We start from the raw sequence: 26137 nt of genomic DNA, 5'->3' as shown, positions 1-26137 counted from the left end.
GTTGGGCACACAAAATTGCCTTCTAGAAATCCATACTGAAGCCTGTTTGGATCTACGCTATACAGCGTTGGGGAACTGCTAGCAACTCAAATATTGAGATACTTCAGCGTTACCAATCAAAATCTAATTACGTATCTAATTTAAATATCCACAAAGATCTTAATATTCCAACCATTAAAGAAGAAAAAAAGAAAACTAGTAGGAAATACATCGACAGACTCCACAACCATGAAATTAATTGTCTATTAGACAATAGCTTAACAGTAAGAAGACTGAAAGTATACCACATTCTCGATCTCCCCGATAGATAAATCCATCAAACTGAAAAGATGTTATATATAATAGCAGGGCTCATTGGAAAACTGCTATTTCTGTTAATTGAATATTAATTATACAATTTACTTATTGTTTAAAAACAGATTGTAAATATAAAGAGAGAGAAAAAAAAAAAAAAAAAAAAAAAAAAAAAAAAAAAAAAAAAAAAAAAAAAAAAAAAAAAAAAAAAAAAAAAAAAAAAAAAAAAAAAAAAAAAAAAAAAAAAAAAAAATATATTTCAGGTCGTAATTGTGTGGGGAGTAATCAAAATTAAGAACTTATTCCGTTATTCCGTGAAGACCAATAAGGGGAAGGCCCAATAATAGATGTAACTGTACATGCAATACATACACCACCAAAAATCTAGCTGAAAAAAAGAGACGAGTCAAGGGTGAGCAAATCATAAGGTATGGTCATAACACGAAGCAGGCCATACATACAAGGGCCTCTAACTCGATTGACCCTACCTTGCCATGAGTAAACTCTGGACAAAGAGCAAATGAAGTTCTAATTCTCCAATTCGTTCGGCCAGCCAAACACACAACACAGAACACGATCGACAGCCAGTGGACCAACAGTTAATGCTGATGCTGCAAAGGAATTTCGAGTTGATAACAAAAACAACAGTAAAGCTGTACACGATAAGGCGCCAAGGAACACACAAATAACAACAATTAATACGGAATCAATACGGTAATTCAATTAATTTGAAACAAGTTAAAAAAGGGACCTTACAATATATATTATTTTGTATCGATGTTTAGTCACAAAATACCGATGGGGACTCAATCGATATATTGTATTGCATTAGGATGCTCACTTGAAAGCGAGGGAAACGACAAGCTGTGCGCATTTATTTGTTAAAGAAAACGTGGATAGGAAATAAGGTAAGTTTATAAAGAACATAAATAGTGCAAATATAGACATAATAGATTTCAGCAAACAAAAATGAGCACAAACGACCACATCGATAGCGTGGATATGAGCGGACTCTGCATGAACGAACGCTACTCGGACGTGGAGTTCTTGGTGGAGGAGCAGCGCCTGCCCGCCCACCGCTACATTTTGGCGGAGCGCAGCGAGTACTTCCGTGCCATGCTCTACGGGAACCTGTCTGAGTCAAAGGAGCGGGAAATTCGATTGGAGGTGCCAGTGAGTGCATTTAAACTGATCTTGGGCTATATTTACACCGGCAAACTGCCACTATCCCTACTGGACGTGGATGTCATCATGGATGTGCTCGAATTGGCCCATCTTTACGGATTGCTGAATGTCGAGGCGGCCATAAGAAAACATCTGCAGCAGAATCTGGCCCCCAGCAATGTCTGCACGATCCTAGATGCAGCACGTCGGCACAGTATGGACGAGCTAACCGAAGAATGCCTTAAGTTTATGGACCGCAATGCGTGCATACTGCTGGAGGAGTCATCTTTTGAAAGGCTCTCTAAGGAATCCCTTGGGGAAGTCCTGCAACGGAACACTTTTTGCGCTCCTGAAGTTCAAATCTTTCAGACTGTATGCAAATGGAGTCTCTTCAATCCGAGCGCGGACATCAAGGCGGTAATCTCAAACGTACGTCTCTCACTTATGAGTGTCCATGAGCTGCTGCATGTGGTCCGGCCCACTGGCATATTTGAGCCGGACCAAATATTAGACGCCATTGATGAAGCTGTTAAAAAATAAGGCCAAATTATTTAAAAAATGTTGCCGGGCGAAGAAATCAAAATCATTTCTTGTATAGTTTGTAAACGCAACTTAGAAATCAATCTGATAAAGTCGTTGATGATCAGATTGATTAGAGTGACTGGTTCTGGATTACTATCAAATCAGAATCCAACAGGCTCAATCTTTATCATTCCTTATTTTCAAAACCCCAAAGAATCACATGTTGAGAAGTGATATATATTTTAAGAGCGCACAAAATGTGCAAGTTCTCCAACACAATTCAGTAATCTGTAATTAAGCAGCAAAATCAAATGAAATTAATCTCAAACTTCTCAACATGTCGGAACCTATTCTGTGTAGCCCTGTGACTGTAACATGTCAGAGTTCAGTCCACCCTTTCCATATATCATTTCTTATTATGATTAAGTTCAGTTTGCTGCAGTTGCATTAAGTTTAATTTGTTTGAAGTGAAGTTGATCTGATCAGTGACACAAAGAATGTGTATGACGGCAGCTTATACGCAGATTTATCGGAAGACTTTCTGCTTTATTTTGCCACCAAAAAGTATGCCATTTTTGTAAGCAGCTGAAGAGTTTAATAGGCTACAAATACATATGTAACTAGCTTAAGTCTTCTCTGAAATTTGTATTGAAATTATCTGAAGTACAAAGATGTATCTAAAAATATAAGCGTGAAGCGATTAAATCAAGAGTATATCAAACTAAAGACAAATGAGAACATAGTCTCCAGAATGAGTGAATTTGAGTGAATTTATTGTTATTATTATCTTAACTATCTTAAACTAGCGCTAGACGTATACGTGCATATAAGATTTATAATTTTCTATGATTCGGCGGCATATTCGCATCCTGTTCCGTTTGCTTTGCGTGCTTTCAGCACTATGCTGAAACTGGAAAGGCTCGAAAACCTGATGGCCCGCGACCTTAAAGACAGCAATCAAATAAAATACAAGATATAAATTCAATTAAAAATATATTTTAGGTGCAAGTTCACCAACACAATTCTGTAATCTGTAATCAAGCAGAGAAATCAAATGAAAATAATCCCAAACTTACGCAAGTGCTCCACAAAGTCTCAAAATAAAATGTGATCCCATCTTAAGGGGCACCCTCTTAAGAAATCACTCAAAAAACGAGCGTCTAACTAAAGCTTTTGATTAATGGAAGGCAAGGGCCGAACCCCAAAGAGCGAGAGAGACAGAGAGAGAGAGCAAGGGTATGATGTGCGTGTGCCGAAGACAAATTCGACATTCGGCAACGAAAGTACCAGCAAGGGAGTCTGTCTCTCGCTCTCTTGCTCTTTCTCTGCACCTTTTTTTTTTGTGTATTTGTTGATCTTGAGACGGAATTCGGAATTCCAAATTGTTGATTTATCTCTCGGGTCTCCGTCTCCGTCTCCGTCTCCAGATCTCGCGTCGGCGGCGCAGTCCACTCAAAATTTACCAGCGGGCGACCAAGTTTATAAAACATTGAGCCAAAATGCAGCCTCGCACAGTTGTTTCCAAAACGGCCGCCGTTGCACGCGTTGTTGTCGTCCGCCCGATGGCCCTCATCGAAATTTAAGCGAAAATGAAATTCGGTTAGCGTCAACGAAAAACGAGTTGCAGGGCCACAAAAAGAAGAAACAGAAGCGGAGACGGAGACAGTGACAGTGGCAGTGGCAGAGCCAAAGAGCTAATCTGTTGTGCAGTGCGTTTTATCAGCAGCAACAGAAAACAGAAACGAAAACGAAAGTCGAAACAGTCGCGGATCTGTGGCTCTCGTAATGTGCCCCAATAAAAATAAATGAAAATAACAAAATAATCACAACTACAGCCGGAATATGTAGGTAAAAAGTGAAAATAAATCAGAGACACAAAGTGCTCTAAAGCGATACCCCAAAAAAGTTCCCCAAGCAACAAAAATAAATCAAATATTATACAAAATACCGAAAAATAAAATCAAATAAAAGTAAGTGCCGGAGATTCTAATACGAAAAGTGCTCTCTGTGCAAATACAACATGTTAATTGATGGATTCAATGGGCAGGCCAGGCAGCATTGCGAGACAACGGGCAGGGGCACCACTCAACTCCAGACCAGACTCATCTCCACCTAAATACTTCTCTCTCTCTCTCTCTCTCTCTCTCTCTGGCTCTTTTTCTCTGTCTTGCCTACACTCTTCACACACCAATTCGTTATGTAAAATGCAGATCAAACATATTTCGAAATGACTGCCCCCCCGCTACCGACCCTACTGCTAGACAAAGTCCATCGATGGGTGTCTCAGATTATGCAAAACTCAACTTAAAAAAAAAAAAGAGCGCCTCTGAGAAAAGCGCTAACTATGCAAATTCGTTTAAAAGATTTCAATTGAAACCGTAACCGAACCTAAGACCCGTACCCGTATACGTGCTATGCGATCCCAAAAGCCAAAGCATTATTCTTTGGAATCGTCTTTCTTTCTTCTTTCATTTTGATTACGCGCATTATTTAGTCATAATAATAAACAATAAGCAATAAGCATTTGGGCGCTACATAAGTATTACGTACACGCAAGAGTGTGAATGAATGTGAGTGAGTGTACGCGTGAATAAGAAAAAAGAAAGACAAGTCGCAGATATTCATACCCTGAAAGATTTGATTTATGCACTTGACTGCATAGAGTTATTCTGCGTTAGAGTTAACCCACAAGTGAACTGAACCCTTTCGATTAGTGTATACAAAAGGAAAGGCCAGCAACAACACGCTACACATTGTGTGTGGTCAGGCGGCGGCGACGCTGTCCAAATAAATGGAACTGCTGCTGCAGCAGCATCGCTGCCTGTGCTCGTGCTCCCTTTTACACATGCTGTCTTTCACTCACTCAAAGGCAAACAACTCAAATGTCGCTGGGCGACCAATCAATTGAACCTTAATCCCATGTCGCGCTCTCTCTCTCTCTCTCTCGCGGGCCTCTCAGCCGGAATTGGGTTGAGTTTTGTTTATCTTCTTCTGTGGCATAACAACAAAAACAACAAACTTTTACTACGCTGGGCGCCAATATACAATAACAATAAAATGCAAAATTATTAACGCATGTGTTAAATGTTAATTATTGCATAAGCAGCCAAGGCATGTCTCTCTTTCTCTCTTTGGCTCTTTGGTTAGCGCCAGCGCCAGCGACAGGCATGGATGTGTGTAACCCCGAAACGGGGTTTACGATTTACTATTTAACCGGTAAACGAACCTTCAAGCGGCATGCGTAATATTCTATGAAAACACTAGAGGTGTGAAGGCGCAACACCAGGCGTATGCGTAATATTCTATGCCAATAGAGGCGTGGCACGGAGCACGGTAGAGAGGGAGAGCGGCCGCAATGTGTGTCACTGGGAAAACGTGCCTACAATGTGCTTTTGAATGGCTTTTTGTTAAACGAAAGTTTACCACCAGCCAAAAAAAAAAAAAAATATAAATATTACTCAATTGGCAAATCAATTAACACAAATATCAATAACAGTTAGCCCGAAACGCCAGCGGCAGAACGGGGTGAGGGAGGTGAAGAGTGACCTTCAAACGGCAATCAAATAGCTGGCCCAAATATCAAAAAGAAAAGAAAACAGCAACCAAAAGTAAGCCAAGCAATAAGCCAAGGCAACATCATCCATAGGTATAATAAGTACCTTTAGCAGCAGAGCACATTAATGGAGATCAGGCGGCGCACCTCCAAGCCATGGCTGGCACTGATGCTCTGGCTGTGGCTCTGGCTCTGTGTTGGCACTGCCAAGGGCGACAACAGCAATCAGAGCTCCACACAAAGTACACATTGGCAACAGCAGCAGCAGCAGCAGCAGCAGAGATATCAAAGTAAGCTGAATGAATCGCTTAGAGGCGATTTGCCAGAGGAACAGGCACAACAAGCGACATCGATTGTTAGCTCTCCCCATGAGATGCATTTGACACGCACCTCCGTCATCTTTGGACTGACCAAGGTGCCGGCGAACGACAGCCAAGTGAGTGCCAAGTGCCAGGGACAGCTGCGGCAGGTGCAGCGAGGAATACTCAGCAAACAGCCATGGGCCATGAAAGGTGAGTGTGATGAAAGGTTGCGCTCAAGCTTAAACCATCTGTGATCAGGGATCTTTATTTTTTGGCATTAATTGTCGGCTTTTTCGCTGCTTTCCAGTACTCGATGCTTCTGGCACGAAACCCTCTGGCTTTGTGTACGGCCAGAACTACTGGCTGGGCAGCCGTGAGGCATGTCGCGGCGTGCAACGACCCGTGGGCATTACCCTCTCGCAGAACTTCGAGCGTGTGATGCACTATGGCATCATTACACAGCAGGCGCCCTTCGATATGGATTATCGTGTGATTTACCTGAGTCACAGCTCACCCTGGCAGGTGGAGATCAAGCTGATGTCCGAGCAGATCATACACATTGGACTGTGCCTGCCGCGTGCCTGCAGCTCGGAGGAGGTCAAACATTTGGCGCAGCAGTATGTGACCGGTGGACTGTTCACCGAGAGCGAGATCTTCGACATACGCCCGCAGGTGGTGTACATGAAGGATCTGCAGTTGAAGGAGGTGTTCTTTGAGCGTCCCAGTTTTCGCCTGCTGGTCGCCTGTGTCCTGGCCACCGGCGCTTTGATGCTCTGCGCCCAGCAGCTGACGGCGGCCATAAAGGCAGCTCCAACGACGGTCGACGATGCGGGCCTACTGGCGCCCGCCGAGTCCGAACTGTGGCGGGCACTCCACTCCCTGCTGGAGTGGCGGCGCCTGCAGAAGTTTGTCGAATGCTTCGACGTGCCCACAAACTGGGGCAAGATCTTCGCAGTGCGCGAGAACAGCCCCACTGAGATACCGCTGATGAACGGGCTGAGGTCGGTGTGCGCCATCTGGATCATGGTCTTCCATGTCGTGTGGTTCATGTACTTTACGGTGCACAACAAAACGGTTCTTATTTCATATGCGGAGCAGGCCTTCTTCCAATATGTCTCCTCCGCACCGCTGCTGGTGGATGTCTTCTTCACCATTAGGTGAGCTTTCCTCCACAGGCTGCAGGCTCTGCTCTCTGGTTACTCATTTGTTTCCCCCTTTTAGTGGCTTCCTGCAGACCTTCAACTTTCTGCGCAACTCTCGGCAGCTGGAGGCAGTGCGACAGAATAGTCTGCGGCAGAATCTGCAGCTCTTTGGCAAGCTGCTGTTCCATCGGTACCTGCGCCTGGGTCCGCTCTATCTGGTGGTGATGGCCACCGTGGATCTGGTGTACGCCTACATTGGGGATGTCTCCGTCTACCACATCAACGAGCGCTTCGATGAGATGTGCTCCAGGCACTGGTGGCGCAATCTTCTGTTCATTCAGAACCTCTTCGATCATCGGGATATGTGCGCCAACTGGAGCTGGTCTCTGGCCTGCGAAATGCAGTTCTTTGTTCTGGCCAATGCATTGCTATTCCTCTATGTGAAGTAAGTCGATTCATTGGCTCCAAAGTAATTGCTAAAACCTCTCCTTTTCAGGCATCCCAAGCTAACCAAAGCGCTGGTGGCCTCTGCACTCGTCTCGACCATCGTCTGGTCGTATGGCATCGGTGTGAGCATCAAGTTTCAGCTGTCCTTCGATGCCGCCTTTGCCACCGGCACAGAGATCTACACCTCGCCGTTTGTGCGTGTTCTGCCGTACATTTTGGGCGGCATCACAGCCTGGTGCCTCAAGGAGCGACGCGTGCAGATGGAGTTGAGCGAGTCCCGTGAGCGACTGTACTGGCATTTCGCGCTGCTGGTTTTCTTCGGGTGCATCTACTCGACGGTGCGGCGGGATTTGGGGCCCCTGATGGCCATCACGCTGTTTGTCATGGGCCGCCTGTTCTTCTCGCTGAGCGTCTGCTGGATGATAGCGGGCAGTGCCGGTGGTCGAGGTGTCTGGTGGTCACGCCTGCTGGAGGCCAAAGGCTTCCAGCATGTCAGTCGGCTGTCGTATGCCATTTACCTGCTCAATCCTTTGGTCATTGCCCTTTTCTACAGCCTGACCAGCTCCAGCACGCATGCGGATCCCTTCATGCTGGTAAGTTCTGATGAATTCTCTCTGATCTCCCAATGAATGTTCTGAATGTTTGCAGTGCGTTGTCACCTGCGGCTTTGCTGTCATCTGCTACCTGGCCTCGATTCTCTTCTCGCTGGCCTTCGAGCTGCCGTACAGCAATCTGTCGAGTCTACTGCTGCGGCGAGGCAAAGCCAACAGCAGCAGCAGCAGCGGAGGCAGCAAGCCGAAGATCGCCTAATGGATGCCTAGCCCTTAACTTAGATCGTTGAGATCTGCAACGCACACGCCTCCACCATCTGACAATTGTGATCGCTTTCATGTACAACTAAACTAAACTAATCATCATAATCGAATAATCGAACCTTTTAGTGCCTTAGTCTCTTGTCTTAGTCAACCCGTATAGCATATACTGTACGTACTATCTATATAAATCGTAAAACGTAAATCATGCAGCGTACATCGTACATCGTACATCGTTCATGGGTGGCCATCATACTTAATTACATATTTACATACGTTAGACGTTTTATATCTACATATACAGATATATTATCTGTTGGCCATCTCTAGCTCGTTGATTGAACAGCGCTGCCGCAGCTTCATTGCTTCTGTGTCTGATGTCCACGAAGATATGCTCAAAGGTGCTTCCGCTACGAGTTTGCATGGATTGCAAGGTTTTATGTTACCATAACCCATGGAGGGCTTTCCAGTCATCTCAGATGCTACTTCTAATTAGTTACATCCCGCTGAATGTGTTTATTGGTTTGCTTATCAAATGTATTGCAATTTTGAAAGCAGCCGGCAGCACACGAGTCGCGCAACGATATTTTGTTGTCATCCCTAATGTGGTATGTGTCCATATAAGGTAAGGCCTGTGCGCTCCGAAGAACATGTGTCGAAACAAATTTTCGGGAAAACAATAGAATTTCTTTTCCTCTTTTGTTACGCCCGTTTTCACTAATTGTCAATGATATCAGTTAATATAAGTACATTTGTCTCTGTTAATAATTTACATACATTAACATACCGAAGACAAAGCTGTCGTGCTTCCAGAGTGGATGACTGGAATGAAAAATTTAAACACAAATTTGTAAAGTATAAGGTCATAAGGTATACAATCCAATGAAAAGGAGTATTTATAATAAGCAACATTGATTCTTCAATCGGATTAAGTTATTGTTTCAGTGGTGAAAGTCTTTGCCAGCTGGTAATATCAAATAGAACATAAAAATCGAGGAATAGTGCTTGTTTTTGTAAGTGTGAACGTATATTATTTGTGGTATATTTCCGTGGGACTTCTGTGCTCGATATCGAACCGCAAAAATGAGGAGAGAGGATCTTGCTCTCTCTGCTGATCTAATCCTCTCTTGGGCATGTAACCAACCGCAAGGTATGGCAAATAGGTAAAATAAGGACGGACTTTTCAAAGCACCCACCTTTTTCGCACCTGTTGAAGGATTCATATAACATGACGTGATGGATTTCAATTGTTGTGAAGATAGAATAACTGCCACCCAAAGCACTCCGAGCACATTATAATATTTACTTATGTCCCCATTCCCTTTCCCTTTTTAGAAAAATAACAGAATTTCTTATCTCTTTAGAAGCGCGCGCTGTTTTTTTTTAAATTCATATGATATCAGTTAACATACATGTGTCTCTACCTGTTACATATACTTACATACTGCATACAAAGCTTCCTTGCTTCCAGAAGGGGTGATGTGAATGTTTGAATTCGTAAAATATAAGGTCATAAGGTATACAAACAAATAACAATTAGTATTTAAAATACGTCAAATTGATTCTTTAAACGGATTAAATTATTGTTTCAGTGTTAAAAGTCCTTGCAATCTAGTAATATCAAATAGAACATACAAATCGGGTAATCTGATTTAAGACAACGGTATATTTTACGGTATATTCGTAAAATGAGAATGGTATATTTTTGAGGGTTGTGCGGTATCTTTTCCCGATAATTCCGCGGTCACACTGGTACGCGCGGTTGCTGCGCTGTGGTGTCGCGGGCGTTTTTTGTTTTTGTTAGAATATTCAAAAGGAATAAACAATAAACGGTATTTAAAATGCATTAACAAACGCGCATCGTTTCGGTAAATGTTAACTGAAAATTAGTAACAAATTAGCAACGTGCAAAAACACAGTGCGAAGGTGTGAAAAAACCGTGGTACAGCATCCTTTTAGCTGCTGCTTCTTCTCATCATCTTGTGCATTCCTTTTCGCCTGGCATTTCGTGCGCGTGTGTGTGTGTGCGTGTCCTCCAGATTGGATATGGGCATGCTCCCTCCTACCCCGCCCTGTCAAGCCGCAAGAACTCGTAAATTATTTTAGTGCTGCCAATAAATTGATGCCAAAATCCCAATCGGAACTCGCGCGCGTGAGACCTGCCGTTACCGGGCGGTGGGTAACCAACGGCGTTTCGGTTAACTGTTACGGTAACTGTAACTCTCTCGCTGACTTCTGTGTGTGTGTGCGTGTCGTGTGAATTTTAACAATTAATTAAAAATGCACACAGCCTGAGGAGCAACAATAACAAGCACCCCTGTGCTCTCAATTTGAATTCCTTTCTGGTCTCTGGCATGTCCTTGCCCTCATATGCGTGTGTGTGTATACATATGTGTGAGACTGAGAGGATTACAACTAAATTTGATGTGCCAACAAGAAGAGAGAGAAGAACAGCCGTTTACAACAGCAGCAACAAAGGTAAGTGTCTGATTATAATTAAGCAATCAGTGGAGCCGCTCTCTGGCGCTCTGCTAATGCCCCTGCCCTCGACCTCTCTCTGACCAGAATTGAGCAACACCTTTTGTTTATCCACGTTCCAACTAGTAGTTAAGGCGTTTCTTATCACACGACCCGCCGTCTGTCGAGCATCATCGAGAGCCCATTGTTGTTGCGTGTCCGCCCCCGCGGTCCACTCTCTTTGGTTTTACTCTCTCACTCTCTCTTTTTGGGCCCCAGCGTTCATTGTTGTTGCTGCTGCTGCTGCTGCGCTTCTTTGGTGGAATTTGTTCTCCTGCTCTTTCCCTTACTTTTAACTTTGGCACCGGCTAGCGCGCCCTCTCCCTCTCTTCTGCTCTGTTCTTCTTTTTTGTGTGTTCTTTTTTGCATGTGGTTGTCGCTGTCATCGTCACATGGATTGACCTTGAACAAGTTCAGGCACAGTGGCACGCATGCTTATTCTTGTTGTCTCTGTGGACTGTGACTGTTCCTTGGCCTTGGCTGCAGCTTGGTCTAGCTCCACGGTAGCACCCACCGTATCACCCCCTCCCACTCCACTCTCACTCGATCGCCCACTTAAACAGGCGATAAATGACGGCGCCGTGGAGTGTGTTTGCTTGGGTCCACATATGCTTGTGTGGGTCTGCCGTATGCGTGTATATTTATCATTCACTTCTCAATATGTCACAATTTCAATCAATTTGTGTGTGTGTTATATGTTTGCAATAAAAACGCAAAAAATTTTCTATCACATGGTCTCTGGAACCTAAAGCTTTGATTTTTCTGGTTTACAGCAGCTTCCGCGTTAAGCTCACACACACACACTCTATTCCTCTCTCCCTCTCCCGTTCGCTATCTCTCGAACTCACACTCACACTCACACTTGCTCTCTTATTATATTTTGGAATTTGTTCACCTAATCCCCTGCTTTTGCGTCTGCTTTGGCTATTGCTCTTCTTCTGCTACTGCCACTGCCACTGCTTCTACTTCTGCTCTTCTTCGCATTCTTATGGCTCTTCTTTCCCACCCCAGCTGATATCTGGCCAAACGGTGGGACCACCAAACTTCGGCAGTTTTATTAGCGCGTACAGTGACCCCTGCGCGTACCAGCCGCTCACAGGCCTAAGCTTTGGCTTTCTCTTTTGCCGCCTTACGATGCAGCCGGCATTTGGGTGTCCCTCTTAAACGAACACTTAAATACTCTGCCGACGATCTTTGAAGAGAGCGCCCGTACCTGAGAGTATGGCCTGAAGGGCAGAAGAAGATAGCGAGATAATGGGCTAGAGAAAACAGAAACGGAATGTATCGACCAGCAAAGTGTCTCAAAGCTCTTTTACTTCTATTCCTAACCGAAAATCAAATATTCTCCAATTAATAGGGTATTTCAAATTCGCCAACTTTAGTTTAATTCAAAATTTTCTTTTGAAATGGGAGCGCAGCTTTGTTGCGATTTTGTTGAAAAGTAAAAGCTTAATCAGCAATTAGCACTAGACGAGTAGACGACTGACAGCCAGCGGAAACATTCTCTATTCACGATAATGAAAGTGCCCTTGTGATGGATGATCGACCTAAGGCCTAAGCCCTGAGAAAACATTTTTAAAGCACATAAATCTAATCAAGTTTTGAATTCCAAGCACTTAATGGGGCGCCCAGTCAATGGATTTTTTCCACTTTATCGAAACATTGCCCCACATTACAATTAGTACAGTAACAAAGGCCAGAAATATGTGAATAAGTGTATGCAAACATACTACGAATTTCTTATTTAATGTAAATAAACAAAAATTGTTTAGCAAGCATTCTCGCTTTGGCCATTCAAGATCTTTCGAAAGGTATAATCAGTTTATATTTCTCTCACCTTAAACGTTTTGGCTCATGGAAAACTTTTAAAAATATTTGAAAAAATGTATCTTAATGTAGCGAACAAATTGGCCATTGCTCGTTTTTGGTTTTTGGTTTTTGCTCGTTCATTTGTGGTTAGTGTTGGTAGATATAAAACAGTCGAATGGCATCGGCATCATGCTGATATTTCGCACTAAAACAGATATACATTTTTTCCATGCATATCCAGAAATGTGTAAACATTATTTATGCTTGCAAAGAGTATCTACAATTGTGGTACCTTTAAAGCGATTTCTTCTCTGCACTTCTCAGCAATTCTCTCAAAAGCACTGACCCAATCAAATTCAACAATTCTGAATAATTGTTAATCAAAAAGAAAAGGCAAACTAGCATATGTGTACATATGTGTTTGTTATGTATTTTATTACATTTATATATGTTTTGATATCTGAATGTTTTGCATGTCTGGAAGCAAGTCAAAAGTGAGTCATCCATCGCTTGGAAGTCAAATTTGAATTCCACAATCACTTCTCTGCTGCCGCCTGTCGCCTGCCACTTATTTCCATATTGTTTTTATTAAATTTTTCTTTCTTTATGGAGGAGATACACAAATATTTGAGGCCCCAGTCCTGTGTTTCCTCCCCTCTCTGGAAGGTGCGTGCATGGAACTCGTTTTGGCCCGGGGGGTTCATCGGCAGACTGGACTCTGGTCATTGACTGCGAGTGCGACTGCGGAACTGTGGACCCGTGAAAAAGCTCGCAATTAAATTTTCATTCGCTGCTCAAGGAAAAGGAATAGTTAAAGGTATTCATAAATTATTTAGCGTGTGTCAGGGAGCGACCGAGCGGCGAACAGCGACCAACCCTGGACGTCGTACCCTGGATAAACTTTTCCACTTGGGTGTGGCCTTCCTTCATCATCATTATCCACTTTCATCGTCATCCCTCACTTTTGTTGACTTTTGTTGTATATTTTGCATTTTCCCTCCTATTTTCCCAGTGCCTTTTAATTGGCAATTTATTGTGGCGCCACCAGTTGGGGGTTTGTCATTGAAAAGAGTCGTCCCGCCAGTCTGTCAATCTCTTCTCTCTCTCTCTCTCTTCTATTCCTTCCATCAAGTGAAATGCATTTGCAGTATTCTTCACTCTGACTAGAGGATTACTCTCACCCACTGCTGCTCCTGCTGCTGCCTCACTCCCAGATGCCCCTCCCTGCTGATGCCTCTCTGGCTTATGTATACAGACAGGACACAGCATGGCCTGAGCCTTGGGGCATCCGTTTTGTGTGCGGCTTATGAGTAATGTTCTTTATGGAAACAGAAAAACGCACACAAAAAAACCACAAGGAACCTACAGAGCAAGAGTTAATTATGGTTTTTGTGGGGCGTACACAGAGAGAGAAAAATCTGTCATTTAGCCATCTACCAAAAGTCTCTTCCGTACAAAGTAAATGTCCATTCAATACCCCGCATTTCTCACAGTGCATGGCCAGACCAGAACGGAACCCAGTCGTAGGCTTGTGGGGCAGATTGCATCCGCTGTTGCCTGTTTTGTGGGGGGGATCTGTGTTGTGGGATGTTTAACAAGTTTGCATCTTATTGCATTGCCAGCCACCCACACAGGCATAGAGATACACACACACAGATACACTCGCTAAATATCTATCTGTCTGGCTTCGTTATTTATGTAGCATTTCCCCTTGCAACGAGAGCCGCAAAAATGGGAGTCGCACGGGGCATTCCCGTGCTTCCTTTTCTGGCTGTCATTTTTCACAGCATGCTGCTGGCAGCCTTTCGCCTTGCGTCTGGTTTTTCCTTTCTTTCCTTGCTTTTTTTCCCCCGATTCTCCCTCTTAATCTGCGGCAGAGGACTCCTTTAAACCGCTGCCAAAACTGTCGCTCTGCTGACTCACATTTTTCGAGAGTACACACCCACAACAGCCGACATCTGGGACATGTCTGGATATTTATACATGGGATGGGATGTGTGTGTGGCAACATGTGAGAGACATCGCCGTCGCCATTCTCGCCCTAATGTTTGCACTCTTGACTCTACATTCCGAGAGCGGGGTAGCGACAGGATGTTAAGTGGGCCTTTGAATGCGGCCTCTCACTTGAGTTCTTGAGTTCTCTGACACATATATCCCCCTGCTTTACAGATAGCATATCATTCATATCAACCATGACCATTTGTTCAACATTTGTAGATGTTTATAGAAAGATGCACAAACAATACCCCCGCATCATTGCAATAACAGAACAATGTTGTGCCCCGCACGCCCATTTGTGATGCATTCACATGAATTGTAATTGTTTGATTTTTAAACGTTTTAAATGGTGGTGGTGGTGATAGTGTTTATTCATAGTAGTTTATGAGAATTTCTCTCCAAACAAATGAGAGATTTTAGTTAAGGCTAAAGCTAAGATTCTACTTGTTTCTTGGTTACATTTAATTTATAAGCCCAGAAGAGGTCAGGCCAGATGACATTTAATGGAAATTCCAATTTATGTCTGATTGCGGGGCAAACCTTGATCTCTTTCCAATTCAATTGAGAATATTTGCATACATAAATACAGATGTTTTTAGCAGGCAGTTCAAGCAGCAACAATGCTGATAAGCAGTACTAGATAATATGTATATAGCTGTCGATAATTGCTTAAAGCGGTGGTACCTTAATACAAGCAGTACAAGCAGTACAAGTGTAAAAGCAGTGCACTCTTAGTGTCACTTGGCACTAAAAGCAGTGAGTATGCAAATAAGCAGTGCATTTTCCCATCAGAAATTCGTCTGAGAAGCAGTCAAACGCATCATCATTCATTGTACATCCATGTACAATCAACAAAACTTCTACTAAATATCAAAGCTAAAACCTAACTTTTCAATGGCATTCTGCGCACAAAGAAAAAAAGTTGATTTCAACAACAAATGGAATGGGAAATGCAATTTTAATGAACAATTCCCCCGAACCGGTTTCACAGGCATGCGCGAGCCAAAGCTGGGCAATAGCTTAAGAGCGTAAGAGCTTATGAAAGCCATCTTAAAGCCAGACACCACAAAATTGCAAACCACACACACAACAATTACAAAATATCATCAATATCAATGGGGGGAAATTGGATGCTGAATGCGATACCAGATGCAACAGTTCGCCAATTTGTTGTCATTGTATTTTGTAGGTTTGTTTATTTTTGTGTGAGATTTCTGTTTTGTGTTTGTGTACCGATACTCTTTCTGCTAATTGCCGAGACTCGAACGTAGTAGCTCTCACGTAAGTACAGATACTATATGGACACAAAAGTTATGCATGGACACGGGCACATGTATGCGCGTAATATTTGTAACTACATTCGTATCTGTAACTGTGTGTTGGGGTCAGCACCTGGCACTTTTCGTGGCTGGAATTGATAGCAATTACCATGCGAAAAGCCACTTGAAATATCATCATTCTATCCATTCCCCCCGCCACACCCCATGTGAAATTCTGGTTGGTGGGGTGGTTGGGAGGAGACATTGCATTGTATCTAAAGTGAGAGACAACCTGACAGGCATTCAAAGTGTTTTTGGGCAGCAGCCAAAAGTATTCGCGCTGCCTGCCACTCAATTGGAAGCCGCATGGGGCATGGCCATCTACTTGCTGCTGCTGCTGTCTGCTGCTGCTGCTGCTGTCTGGTGTGTGCAGTGTCTGTAACTAATCAAAAGCCTCGATATACAATAGGAAAACCGACTGCAGGCAGACGATTTCTTTGTTTGCCGGCTGCTTCTGCCATTTCGACCGCGATAAAATTTAACCTTCGACTTGAAAAACTTTGTTTTCGGGCCTGTCGGTTGTCGGCTGCTCGGCTGTTGGCATTTTATCGACTGCAAAATGCCAGCAGACGTTTAGGTACAGACCCCCTCTCCACAGGCCCCTGGCTGACACACCATTTGGATGCCCCTCTACGCCACAGACCCTCGCCGTGCGCCTGGTCTCGTTTTTGGAGGCCTAAAGAGCACTTTTGCAAGAGAGAGTTGGCACGAAAACAAGTGACATTTGAGGTAGATTGAAGTGGGAATTATGTGACAGATGTAAATGAAACCAATCACAATGGGATAAGATATAAAAATAATGCATTTTGAGGCAGTATTTTGCCTGCCATTTTGCCATCTATAAATCTATTTGTAGATCCTTTAGAGATCAACTCCTTTCAGCACCGAATTTGTAGCTGTTTTTCGCTATTAAAGAACAACTCTAATGGCAACCTCCGCTGCTCCTAGCCGCTTAGTCTACGGCAGAAGTTTATTGTTGCAACGCCGCCCCAGTGCCGCCCTTGGAAGTTGCAGTTTTGCTGCTAAGCCATGACGATGGCCCTGGAAGAACAAGCAAGCGAGCGAGTGTTGCCAAAGGTCAAAGGTTCAGTTGTAATTAGTTTTTGTTTTTCTTTTGCATATCTTGAGGCAGGTCTCATCCATCACTACACTGCCGTATTGCCACATCTCCACTTTGGCGATATAGAACCCTGATCCCTGAACCCTGCTGCTGCTGCTGTTGAACCATTGCGTGCTTAGGGGCAACCCTACCAACAGAAGTTGCACGGACCAACGGCAGACCAAGAGCAGGAGTCGGAGGGGGAACTAGGACTAGCACCAGGACTGTGTGTCCGAAGAGGGGCAGAGTACTCGTGGCAGTAGTTGGAACAACCCTTTTACATTATTAACCATGTCTATATGAAATTATTATTGGACTGCGGCAAATGCCGAATGAATTTACATGAATATAAAATGTTTATTAACTTTTCGTGTTTAGGCCGGAGCCAGACCCAGAGCGTTGACGTTTCGCTCGCTTTTTTTGGCACTTCTTTAATGACCGCATGCCAGTGGAACTTTTATTAGTTTCTTCAGCGTTCTGCTGATGATATTCCGCTTAAGCTAATCTAATCGAACACCCCTTCTGCTTACCCCCTTATCTAATCATTTGACTGCCAATCGAAAATGATCAACAGAAAAGGGTTAACCGAACAAGAAAGAAATGTGGTGGCACCACGAGCTGCAGTCTGCCCAAGGGCTTTGCACATTTCAATTATGTTGCAAGGCAGCAGGGTGGCCGCGGCTACGTGACTGAGGGAAGTCTCTGGGTATGGCTGTGGAGTGGAGTAGAGTGCAGTGACAGGAACTGGGTAACTGCTGTAGCCAGTCTATCCATCTATCTACGGACATGTGCACGAGTGCGTCGTCTTCTTCCGGCTGCCTTTAAGCGAACGATATATGTACGTATCCGTACGTGCACCATACAAAGTGGGTAAAGAAAACCTTAAATAATGAATTGAATTATGACAGGAGAACGAGGTTCAATGGACTTTGCAGATAGCCGGCTGCCTGCCACCTTCGTCTTTGAATATAAATTTTCTGCATATAGATTGATTGAGTGAATATATTTTTTTCGCAACTGAAAGGCCTTGCGCCATAAATCAAACATATCAGATATTGCATCAAAATTGCATTGCAAATAATGTACAATAATGATTTTGAATGTTGCAATCGGAGGGCAGTTACAACCGAAGCCAATAAATGTTGTAAGGCTTGTTCTTTCTGGCATTACATGATATATTCATCGCATGAAATGACAGTTTCCAGACACTATAAATATTACACACTTTCGTTGTAGATAAGCTGAGTGCAACAGTTGCACTATTGCATGAAAGTGAAGTGCAATATTGTGAAGGTTAATTCGTTAATTATTAGCCGGTAGCTGCTAAAGCACAAGCACAGCACTTAAAATCGGCCTTTATTGGCATTTTACAGTTAATACCTTGTTTTTATGAAGCAGTTTATTACACTGCATTACCGATAAGCAAACACTCCCCCTTTCGCACCCCTAATCGGAGTGTTCTACGAATTTGACGTCACCGACATTGCGATAACAAAGCGATAATGAATTTTCCATTCATTTGATTTCTTAGAGAATTATCTGCATTATCAACCGCAAGCAATAAATCAATAATTTTCAACTACCCAAAATCTGGCTACAATTTCAATTTCCTATTGTTGCCATTGCCGTACAAGTGGCCCTACTTGTTGGCTTTCTGGTTGAGTTTGTAATTCCATCAGGTGTGCGTTCTCCCTGAGCCACCCGGCATACCCTTGCTGTGTACTCCTGCATTAATTATGCCTCAGGTGCGTTTTTTGTGTTGTGACTGACTGACTGACTGACTGACTGCATCGATTCCTCCATGACGTCTTTAAATATTGCCTCTAAGCGTTGACCCACTAAATGGTTGGTGGTCATCCGCTGACAGAGGTCAGTCGAGTGCGACCTGTTGACACTCACAGCTCGTGCCTTGCCTCGTACCAAGAGCAATTTAGGAAATTGAACTGCCCCGAAGTGAGTCGCTCGTGGTGGGGTCCAATCAATTATACTAATTGCTGATTTCATTATCGCATTTGCTGCTACCTGCTATCAGCTATCAGCTGATTGGGGGCTTCCTTTTGGTGTGTGGGATGGTCAATTCTATATTTTTTGTATTAACCCACAAAACTTTTCTGCTAAATGCCATTGCAGTCGCCACTTGGAGTACCAATTAAATGGCAAAGTCACGCAGAAAACGCTTCCGTTTGAGTCTGTGTCCACGTCCACGTTACAGCAAGCACAAGATCCATGCCACAAAAGAAGCAACATCAGCAGCAGCAGCAGCAGCATCAGCATCAGTACCGTGCCACAAGTAGCAGCAGCCACAGGAGCTACAGCAGCAGCAGCAGTAGCATGATGGATAAGCGATCCCTCTGCCTGCTGCTCATCTGCGTGAATCTCTGTCTGGTGATTTGGCTGGTGAGCGTGCAACAGCCACAGATGCTGGAGTCGGAGGCACCTGCCTCTGCAGCAGCCCTCACAGGAGGTGAGAGGGAACTGGATGGAAGCAGCGGAGGAGCAGCAGCAACAGAGGAGTCGTCGCCACCGCCGCCACGAAGTGCCAATGAAGGAAGAATCGGAAGAGATAGCAGAAGCTGGAGTAGCAGCTCGAGGAGCAGCTCGAGCAGCAGCAGCAGCAGCAGCAGCAGTTGGAGCAGCAAACCAAACCAAATACACGACCCTAGTCGCATCCCTAGCTTTAACGATAGTCTAGAACTAAGTCCGCCGACAGCGCAGACAGCGGCACCGCGGACAAGTGCGCCACAGATCTCCACGCAGCTGATGGATTTGCCGAACTTCTCGTATCTGATGAATCAGCCGCCCTGCGATGACCATGTCCAGGCACTGATACTCGTGCACACCTCCCCGTTCAATCACCAGAAGCGGGCACTCATCCGGCAGACGTGGGCCGAGCGAAAGTACATCGAGAGGACGCCACTGCGGGTTATCTTCCTGCTGGCGGATGTATGGCACGAGCGGCCCAGCTGGCAGTATTTCCTCGATCAGGAGAATGCCAGGAATGGGGACATGGTGCAGGGGAACTTCAAGGACGACTACCGCAACATGACCTACAAGCATGTGATGGCCCTCAAGTGGTTCAACGAGAACTGTCCGCAGGCCCAGCTGCTGGTCAAGGTGGACGATGATGTGTACATGAATACGCCGCAGTTGGTCAAGTACTTGAAGGATCCCACGCTGCCGGAGCATGCCCTGCTGCTGGAGCCCGATCTGCTGCTCTGCAGGCCCGTCAATGCCCCAAGGGTTAAGCGATCCTATCGCGTGAGTAGAGCTGAAGCTGCAAATCCTTTCTTGGGAGAGTTTCCAGATCTAATTTGAGTTTATTTTCCAGTCCAAATGGCGCGTCACGTACAAAGAGTATCCGCATCGATATTATCCGGATTATTGTCCAGGATTTGCCATCGTCTATGCCCCGGCGGTGGCGCGGCGTCTCTTCAAGGCCGCACAAAAGGCCAACTACTTTTGGGTGGACGATGCCCTCATCACGGGCGTCCTGGCCCAGGAGACGCACACAAAGATCACCAGCCTGCAGCATGTGATCGGCAAGGGGGACACCATGAAGCTGATTGCCGGACAGATTGGCTTCGACCACAAGGAGTTTCTCTTTGCCTTCCATGGCATCCAGCCGCACATGTGCAACAGCCTGTGGGATCTCACTGTGGAGAGTAACTACACACTGGAAGCCACATCTTCATCTGCCTCATCGCCTGCTTCCACCTCCTCTGCACCTGCGAATAGCTCCGCTGCGTTGGGCACGGGCTTCAGTTAGTTTTTAGTCTCGTCACTCGATTCGCGTTTAATTATCTACTTTATGGCTGTTCAGTTTTTAGGATTTCCTTTGTAAGTCTTTGAGTTTTTATACATTTAGTAGATTAGTTTAATGTTTAGGTAGCATTTTGTCATGGAGGTAGGGAGGAGCAGGAGGTGCAGGAGGAAGAGCAGGAGTAGAAGAAGCCGAACAAAGTCAAGTGAAACCACCACCCAACCACCTGCCTACAATCATTCGTATCATACGAGTATAAGCTAAGTGATCCAGATACCAGATATAGGACATACGCAAGTGATAAGAAGAAGCCACTGTCGGACAAGTCAGACAACAGCAGCAGCAACAGCAACTGCAAGAGAAAAATCAACCACAAAATGCGATTACCTTAAGCACAACTCAATTTAAGTCATAAGAAGACAACAAATATACCAACCATACCATAGTACTTAACGAAAAACCATTAAGAACAGACGGGAGAAGATTCCTGGCAGTGTTTGAAGTTTGTTGAATCACCAAATAATGAAATGAAATTAAGTGAACTGAAGGACGTACTCCCGGTACGGTAGGAAGAGCGAGGAGCAGCGAGAGGCGAGATGCAAGGCGATGCTTTAACTATTTTGTCTATTGTGTAATTATTTTTATAGCTCATCATCTATTTTGCTCTCTCAATCTCTCCCTTGCTCTAAATATTCAATATATCGATACGATCTGATAAATATACACCCATAAATTAAATAGAATAAACCAAATACGGTACAGTAAAGAAAAACAAACATAAGAGGGAACACATGTGTACGAATATCAAAAGCAGAAAGGCAGCAAAACCAGAAAACAGAAAACAAAAACAAACGCAGCAAAGCAAAACAGAAAGGGAAGCAACAAGAAAACAGCAATTGCAAATGAACGAACGAAAAATGTAACAAATGAAATTTATAAATGTGTAATGTGAAAGAAAAATTAACTTAAATGTTCAAGTTTGTCAGAAATTATATTGAAAAATCATTATAAAATACAAATCATACGAAAAATGCAGTCGAATGCAGTTTAAATAAATTTGAAATAAGCCGCCAGCAAGCAGTGGGAACTAACAAACAGGCAGCAGTGAGGTTTAACAGCCAGCAAGCAGTGGAAGTTCAATCCACCATAACAGCTGGCAAGCAGTTAAAATTGACAGACAGCTAGAATTACAAGCACTTCATCTAAATGCACTGTAACAGCTGGCAAGCAGTTTACAGTGCGAACGACAGGGACAACTATATACTCTCACAAAACTAACTGTCATAGCAGGCAGCTCCGGTCAGTCCATACAAATTCAAACCTTTGGCGGGAACTGGGAACACATATTGTGTTAATATTTTAAACCTTTGTTTTCGATACACATACCTTTGTCACATATATTTTTGCACACTTGACCACATGACGTGCGTACTTTGAATTATTTGTACTGTTTGTCCTGCGCTAAGTGGGGACCCCGTAAATTATTCAATGCGGGTCCCGGTCCGTTTCCGTGCCAGGGACCGTGTCCTGGAACCAAAACCACATTTCAGCAGCTGCGCCCAAGGATATTTGTAAAAAGTTTCTATATGGCCACGTTGCCACACGTTGAACAAACATTAAATTGCGCTGAATTTCAATTTCAAATTCTATTCCGTGGCACTTATAATCAGGGTAGGGCAGGGGAGAGGTCAAAGGGCAAAGGGCGGGGTGCCTGGACTCCATGGGAATGATAAGTGTGTAAATGACAACAAGTTTTTTGTGCTGTTCCTACGTCTGACGACGATTGGCAATGGCATTGGGTGGGTTTTTTTTTGTTTTTTTGCCTCTGCTGTGTGTCGTGGGAGCAGCCAATTGTTGCATTAAGGCCAGCACAACGTAGCATTTGGCTGTGCCCGGCATTAGATGATTAGCAGTCCTTCCTTTCAGTGTGTCCCGACTGGCCAAGGCGTGTGGTCATAGTTTACCTTTTGTTAGCCAAACTCCACCAACGATGGCGGAAATCGAAATGGAACCCATTTCGGTAAGTCAACAAATGGGAGGCACATAAAAAGGAATAGTATTTAACGCTCCTCGGGGAACAGAATCCATGTAAAGCGATTTGTTTGTGTTTACTACTTCCGAGAAACATATCCCCCAGGCAGCCAACCAGCCAGGCAGCCAGCCAGCCAGCCAAAGGAACTGGAAGAAGAGCCGGCCGGAGAGCTCTCCAGCGATTCCTTCTTTTGAGTGGCGCGCCGCCTTCGTTAGCTGCAAATTATTTACAAGTGCAGGCAAAACAAGAAAACAAAACATGCAACATGCAACGCACACAACAGGCACTCACCTGCCGCCACCCCCTTGTGACTCCACCGAGCCGCACAACTCCAGCCAAAAAATGGCATCCACACATGCATGCTGGATGCTGTTTTCAGTGTTTCGCTGTTGGCTCCAAGCTTCACAGCAACTTCAAAATCTGTGTCAAGTCGAGGGGGTACATACAGCAGGAGAGCTAGAGAGAGAGAGCGAAACGAGCGAGGAGTCGCTTGCCCCTGCGAGAAGCGCGCCGGCGCTTAGCCACACAAATTGAAGGAGGCTTTGGGCTTCATTTTTATCGGTGGTACCCCATTGATGGCATGGATGCTGCCACAGACTGACTGTTGACTCTGGCTCTCTGTACTGTTTGGACTCTCTGGCTCTCCCTCGGCAGCTGTCGAACCTCCTGTGGCTAGTTTTTAGTACATAATCCTTCGGTGTATGGTCCTCGCTGTTCGGGCTCTGGTGCTGTTGGCCTGGCTATAAATGTTTTGTTTTTCTGCAGTTTGTTGTTAGTGCTGAACGGTGAACGGGCAGCGTTTGGTTGCCGGAGAATCTGAGAGCGCAACATCGAGGCAGAGTCATCGTCACGAGAAGGAAGACACGCTCTGTGGCACGCTTGAGAGCATTTGCCTTCAGCTTCATATTCAGCATTCAATTTCCAAGCACTTTGCATACTTCGTATCTTGCATCTTTTGGGCTTTATCTTGGCCAATTCTGACTGTGTGTTTGTCTGTGTGTGTGTGTGTGTGTGCCATCTAATCAAGTGCCAAGTGACCAGAAACCTTCCACCCACTCCCGCTCCAGGGGTGCCAGACAATCATCCAAAGACCAGCAAACGAAAAGTGCAAAAAACTAATTAAGATTTTGGGATCTTTTCCCGTGCAATCCCCAAACCGGAAACGAACGAATTTTACGACACAAACAAAACAAATCAAAAACCAAAAAGGAAGTAGAAAACCACTAAAACAACAGGTGTTCTAGCCTTAATATATTCTTCGAACACTAAAGCAGAAGCAACAATTTTTGGGAATTTTAGCAACAAATTTTCAAAGCGGATATCGTGAAAAAAACATTTGCATAAAATTGCATGAGTGGCAAAGAGTTTCTTGCGTTGATTATGTGTATGCGTGTAGCACCTTGATAGTGTGTGTGTGTGTGTGTGAGTAGTAGTAGTGTGTGTGTATGGTTCACTATCGGGCGCACGTGCAGCGAAGATGGTCGAGGAATTCCTAGAGAAGTTGCCCGAAATCGACACACGATACGAGGTGAGTGTCTGTCCTAGGCATCGGCACAGTCCCGCCATTGCAATATGCTCCATTTCCCCATTGTAATATCAACCAGAGCATACACTTGTTCCCCTTCTCCCTCTGCGTGTTGCTTGCTCTGTGCTCTCGTTTATTTTTTAATCACATTGCCAGGGCTTTGTTGTGTCCTGTCCTCCATTGCTGCATCCACCTGCTGCTGCTGCTGCTGTTGCCTCGCTTTTGCCTCTCCCTTTGGCTGCCAAAGCAAATAACCAACGGCGGCTTTTGTTTTTAGCCCAAGCACCTGGCCAACATGCAGTGAGGCAGGGACTCGGCATTCAGCCTTCCTGTTTGCTGTTTGTTCTGCTGCTCAAATTACATTTCCCTACACGAATTCACATTATGCCGAGAACACAGACAGCGGTGGATGCCGGATATTTAATCAGTTTCTGCCTGTCTGTTGCTGCTGCTGCTGCTGCTGCTGCACTTGGACGAGCACGAGGGGCTTTTGCAGCACTCGTTTTCCCCAAAGCATAACACACAGCGTTCTTTTGTGCCTAAGCTTTTCTCCAAATATTTGGTTTGCCATTGACTTGGCTACGGATTTCGGCGCTCAAGTCCAGCCAGCTCTTTGTGGGCTAGCAGAACTCACATATGATGTAAAAATATGTTGCAAAAAGTACGATACACATCAAGGCTGGTGTGGGGAAGGATTGCTGCTGCTAATTATGTCCTTGCATGAGGCAATCCATCAGCTAATCTTCCGCCACTCGTGCAAAGACAAGTTTCCCATTACACTTGTTGTTCCACACACCCAAGAGGGTTCTACTTTTGCTGCTGGCCAACAACTTGAAAGGCAATTAGCGCACTTTTCCCTTCACCCACGCTCTCGCTCTCTCTTGGGAACCCTGGGCTTGGCCTGGCTTAGTGGGGCAGGGCTTTGGGCTGTTCCGCTTCGGGGTTTGGAGGTTCATGGCCAACAGTTTAGCGAGCACATTAGCTTTATTAGCGCGATACAATTGGGTGGGTAAACACACCCACACACCCATGTAAGCCCGCGCTGAGATTGTGTGTTGTGTGTAGATAATTATGCGGCAGACAATGGCTTGAGGAAAGAAACTAATAAACAAGAACTGAGACATCACACCCAGGACACAGGACACGAGCGAGCGTCAACGCCATTGCGATCAATAAAAATTAATTATTCAATATACTTTTACTTGTACACAGTGCGGAGGGGGGATACCCGTTCTCCTTCACACTAATCTCACCCAATGGCTTATTTATGGGTCTGCCCCCATGCCACAAGCCACTTGCCTCATGTGTGCTTGCGTGTGTGGCTCATCCTCAGCGTGTGTGTGTTTGGCATAGGCCTCTCTCCTTTTGTGTGCGACTTCCAGTTGCGGTTGTCAGTTGTCCTCGTTGTGGTCGCGCTTGTCGCTACAGCAATACACCCGTTAATTTACATGACAAAGTAGCAGCAGTGAGGATAACCCAGGAGCCTATAAGCCAGAAGCCGCAAGCCAGAAGCCTGAACCCACAAGCCACGAAACCTGAACCCAGAGACCCAGTGAAAACCAGCTAAAGAGAATCCCACAGGCAGTGCCACGCGGCGCGGGGCAGGCAGCAAAGATGGGTCCAATGGTAAGCGGGCCAACGACAGAAAAGTAAATGAAAATGTTTAAATTTACACAAGTAGAAAACGGAACAGAGGGAAGGCGAGGAGCGTGCGAAAAAACCTCAATTTCAGATGGACATTGGCAGGGGGAACATTTATTCCCTGTGTGTTTTTGCCCACGTCATTGCAATGGCATTTAATTAAATCGGAACTTGGGGACGAAGCCAAAATGGAATCCAATT

General features: G+C 44.7%; 3 protein-coding genes across 5 annotated transcripts; all 3 read left to right on the top strand.

Moving 5' to 3' along the window:
* Positions 1-720: 720 nt before the first annotated feature.
* On the top strand, positions 721-2013 carry LOC117579408 (BTB/POZ domain-containing protein 9-like). Its single transcript, XM_034265287.1, has 3 exons — positions 721-1008; positions 1080-1202; positions 1255-2013. The coding sequence occupies exon 3, from the start codon at positions 1264-1266 to the stop codon at positions 1996-1998; it is 735 nt and encodes a 244-aa protein (XP_034121178.1). The 5' UTR covers positions 721-1008; positions 1080-1202; positions 1255-1263; the 3' UTR covers positions 1999-2013.
* A 1464-nt stretch (positions 2014-3477) lies between these two features.
* LOC117579777 (nose resistant to fluoxetine protein 6) lies at positions 3478-8456 on the top strand. 2 transcript variants are annotated; one of them, XM_034265836.1, is made up of 7 exons: positions 3478-3950; positions 5477-5588; positions 5646-6045; positions 6143-6992; positions 7057-7422; positions 7474-8017; positions 8073-8456. In XM_034265836.1, the coding sequence occupies exons 3-7, from the start codon at positions 5661-5663 to the stop codon at positions 8232-8234; spliced, it is 2307 nt and encodes a 768-aa protein (XP_034121727.1). In that variant the 5' UTR covers positions 3478-3950; positions 5477-5588; positions 5646-5660; the 3' UTR covers positions 8235-8456. The 2 variants fall into 2 exon arrangements, with proteins under 2 accessions (XP_034121727.1, XP_034121726.1); XM_034265835.1 differs by having other exon boundaries at positions 5477-6045; positions 8073-8455.
* Positions 8457-9978: 1522 nt separating this feature from the next.
* On the top strand, positions 9979-21551 carry LOC117579060 (beta-1,3-galactosyltransferase 4). Of its 2 annotated transcripts, XM_034264765.1 has the most exons (4): positions 9979-10714; positions 19109-19552; positions 19607-20236; positions 20307-21551. In XM_034264765.1, exons 2-4 carry the CDS (start codon positions 19205-19207, stop codon positions 20742-20744), a joined length of 1416 nt encoding a protein of 471 aa, XP_034120656.1. In that variant the 5' UTR covers positions 9979-10714; positions 19109-19204; the 3' UTR covers positions 20745-21551. The 2 variants fall into 2 exon arrangements, with proteins under 2 accessions (XP_034120656.1, XP_034120655.1); XM_034264764.1 differs by having other exon boundaries at positions 19109-20236.
* Positions 21552-26137: the final 4586 nt, after the last annotated feature.

The sequence above is a fragment of the Drosophila guanche genome, unplaced genomic scaffold (genome assembly GCF_900245975.1).
Source record: "Drosophila guanche unplaced genomic scaffold, DGUA_6, whole genome shotgun sequence".
NCBI classification, from domain to species: Eukaryota; Metazoa; Arthropoda; class Insecta; order Diptera; family Drosophilidae; genus Drosophila; species Drosophila guanche.
The sequence above is the reverse complement of the archived record's forward strand: the minus strand, read 5'-3'. Positions and strand labels throughout refer to the sequence as shown.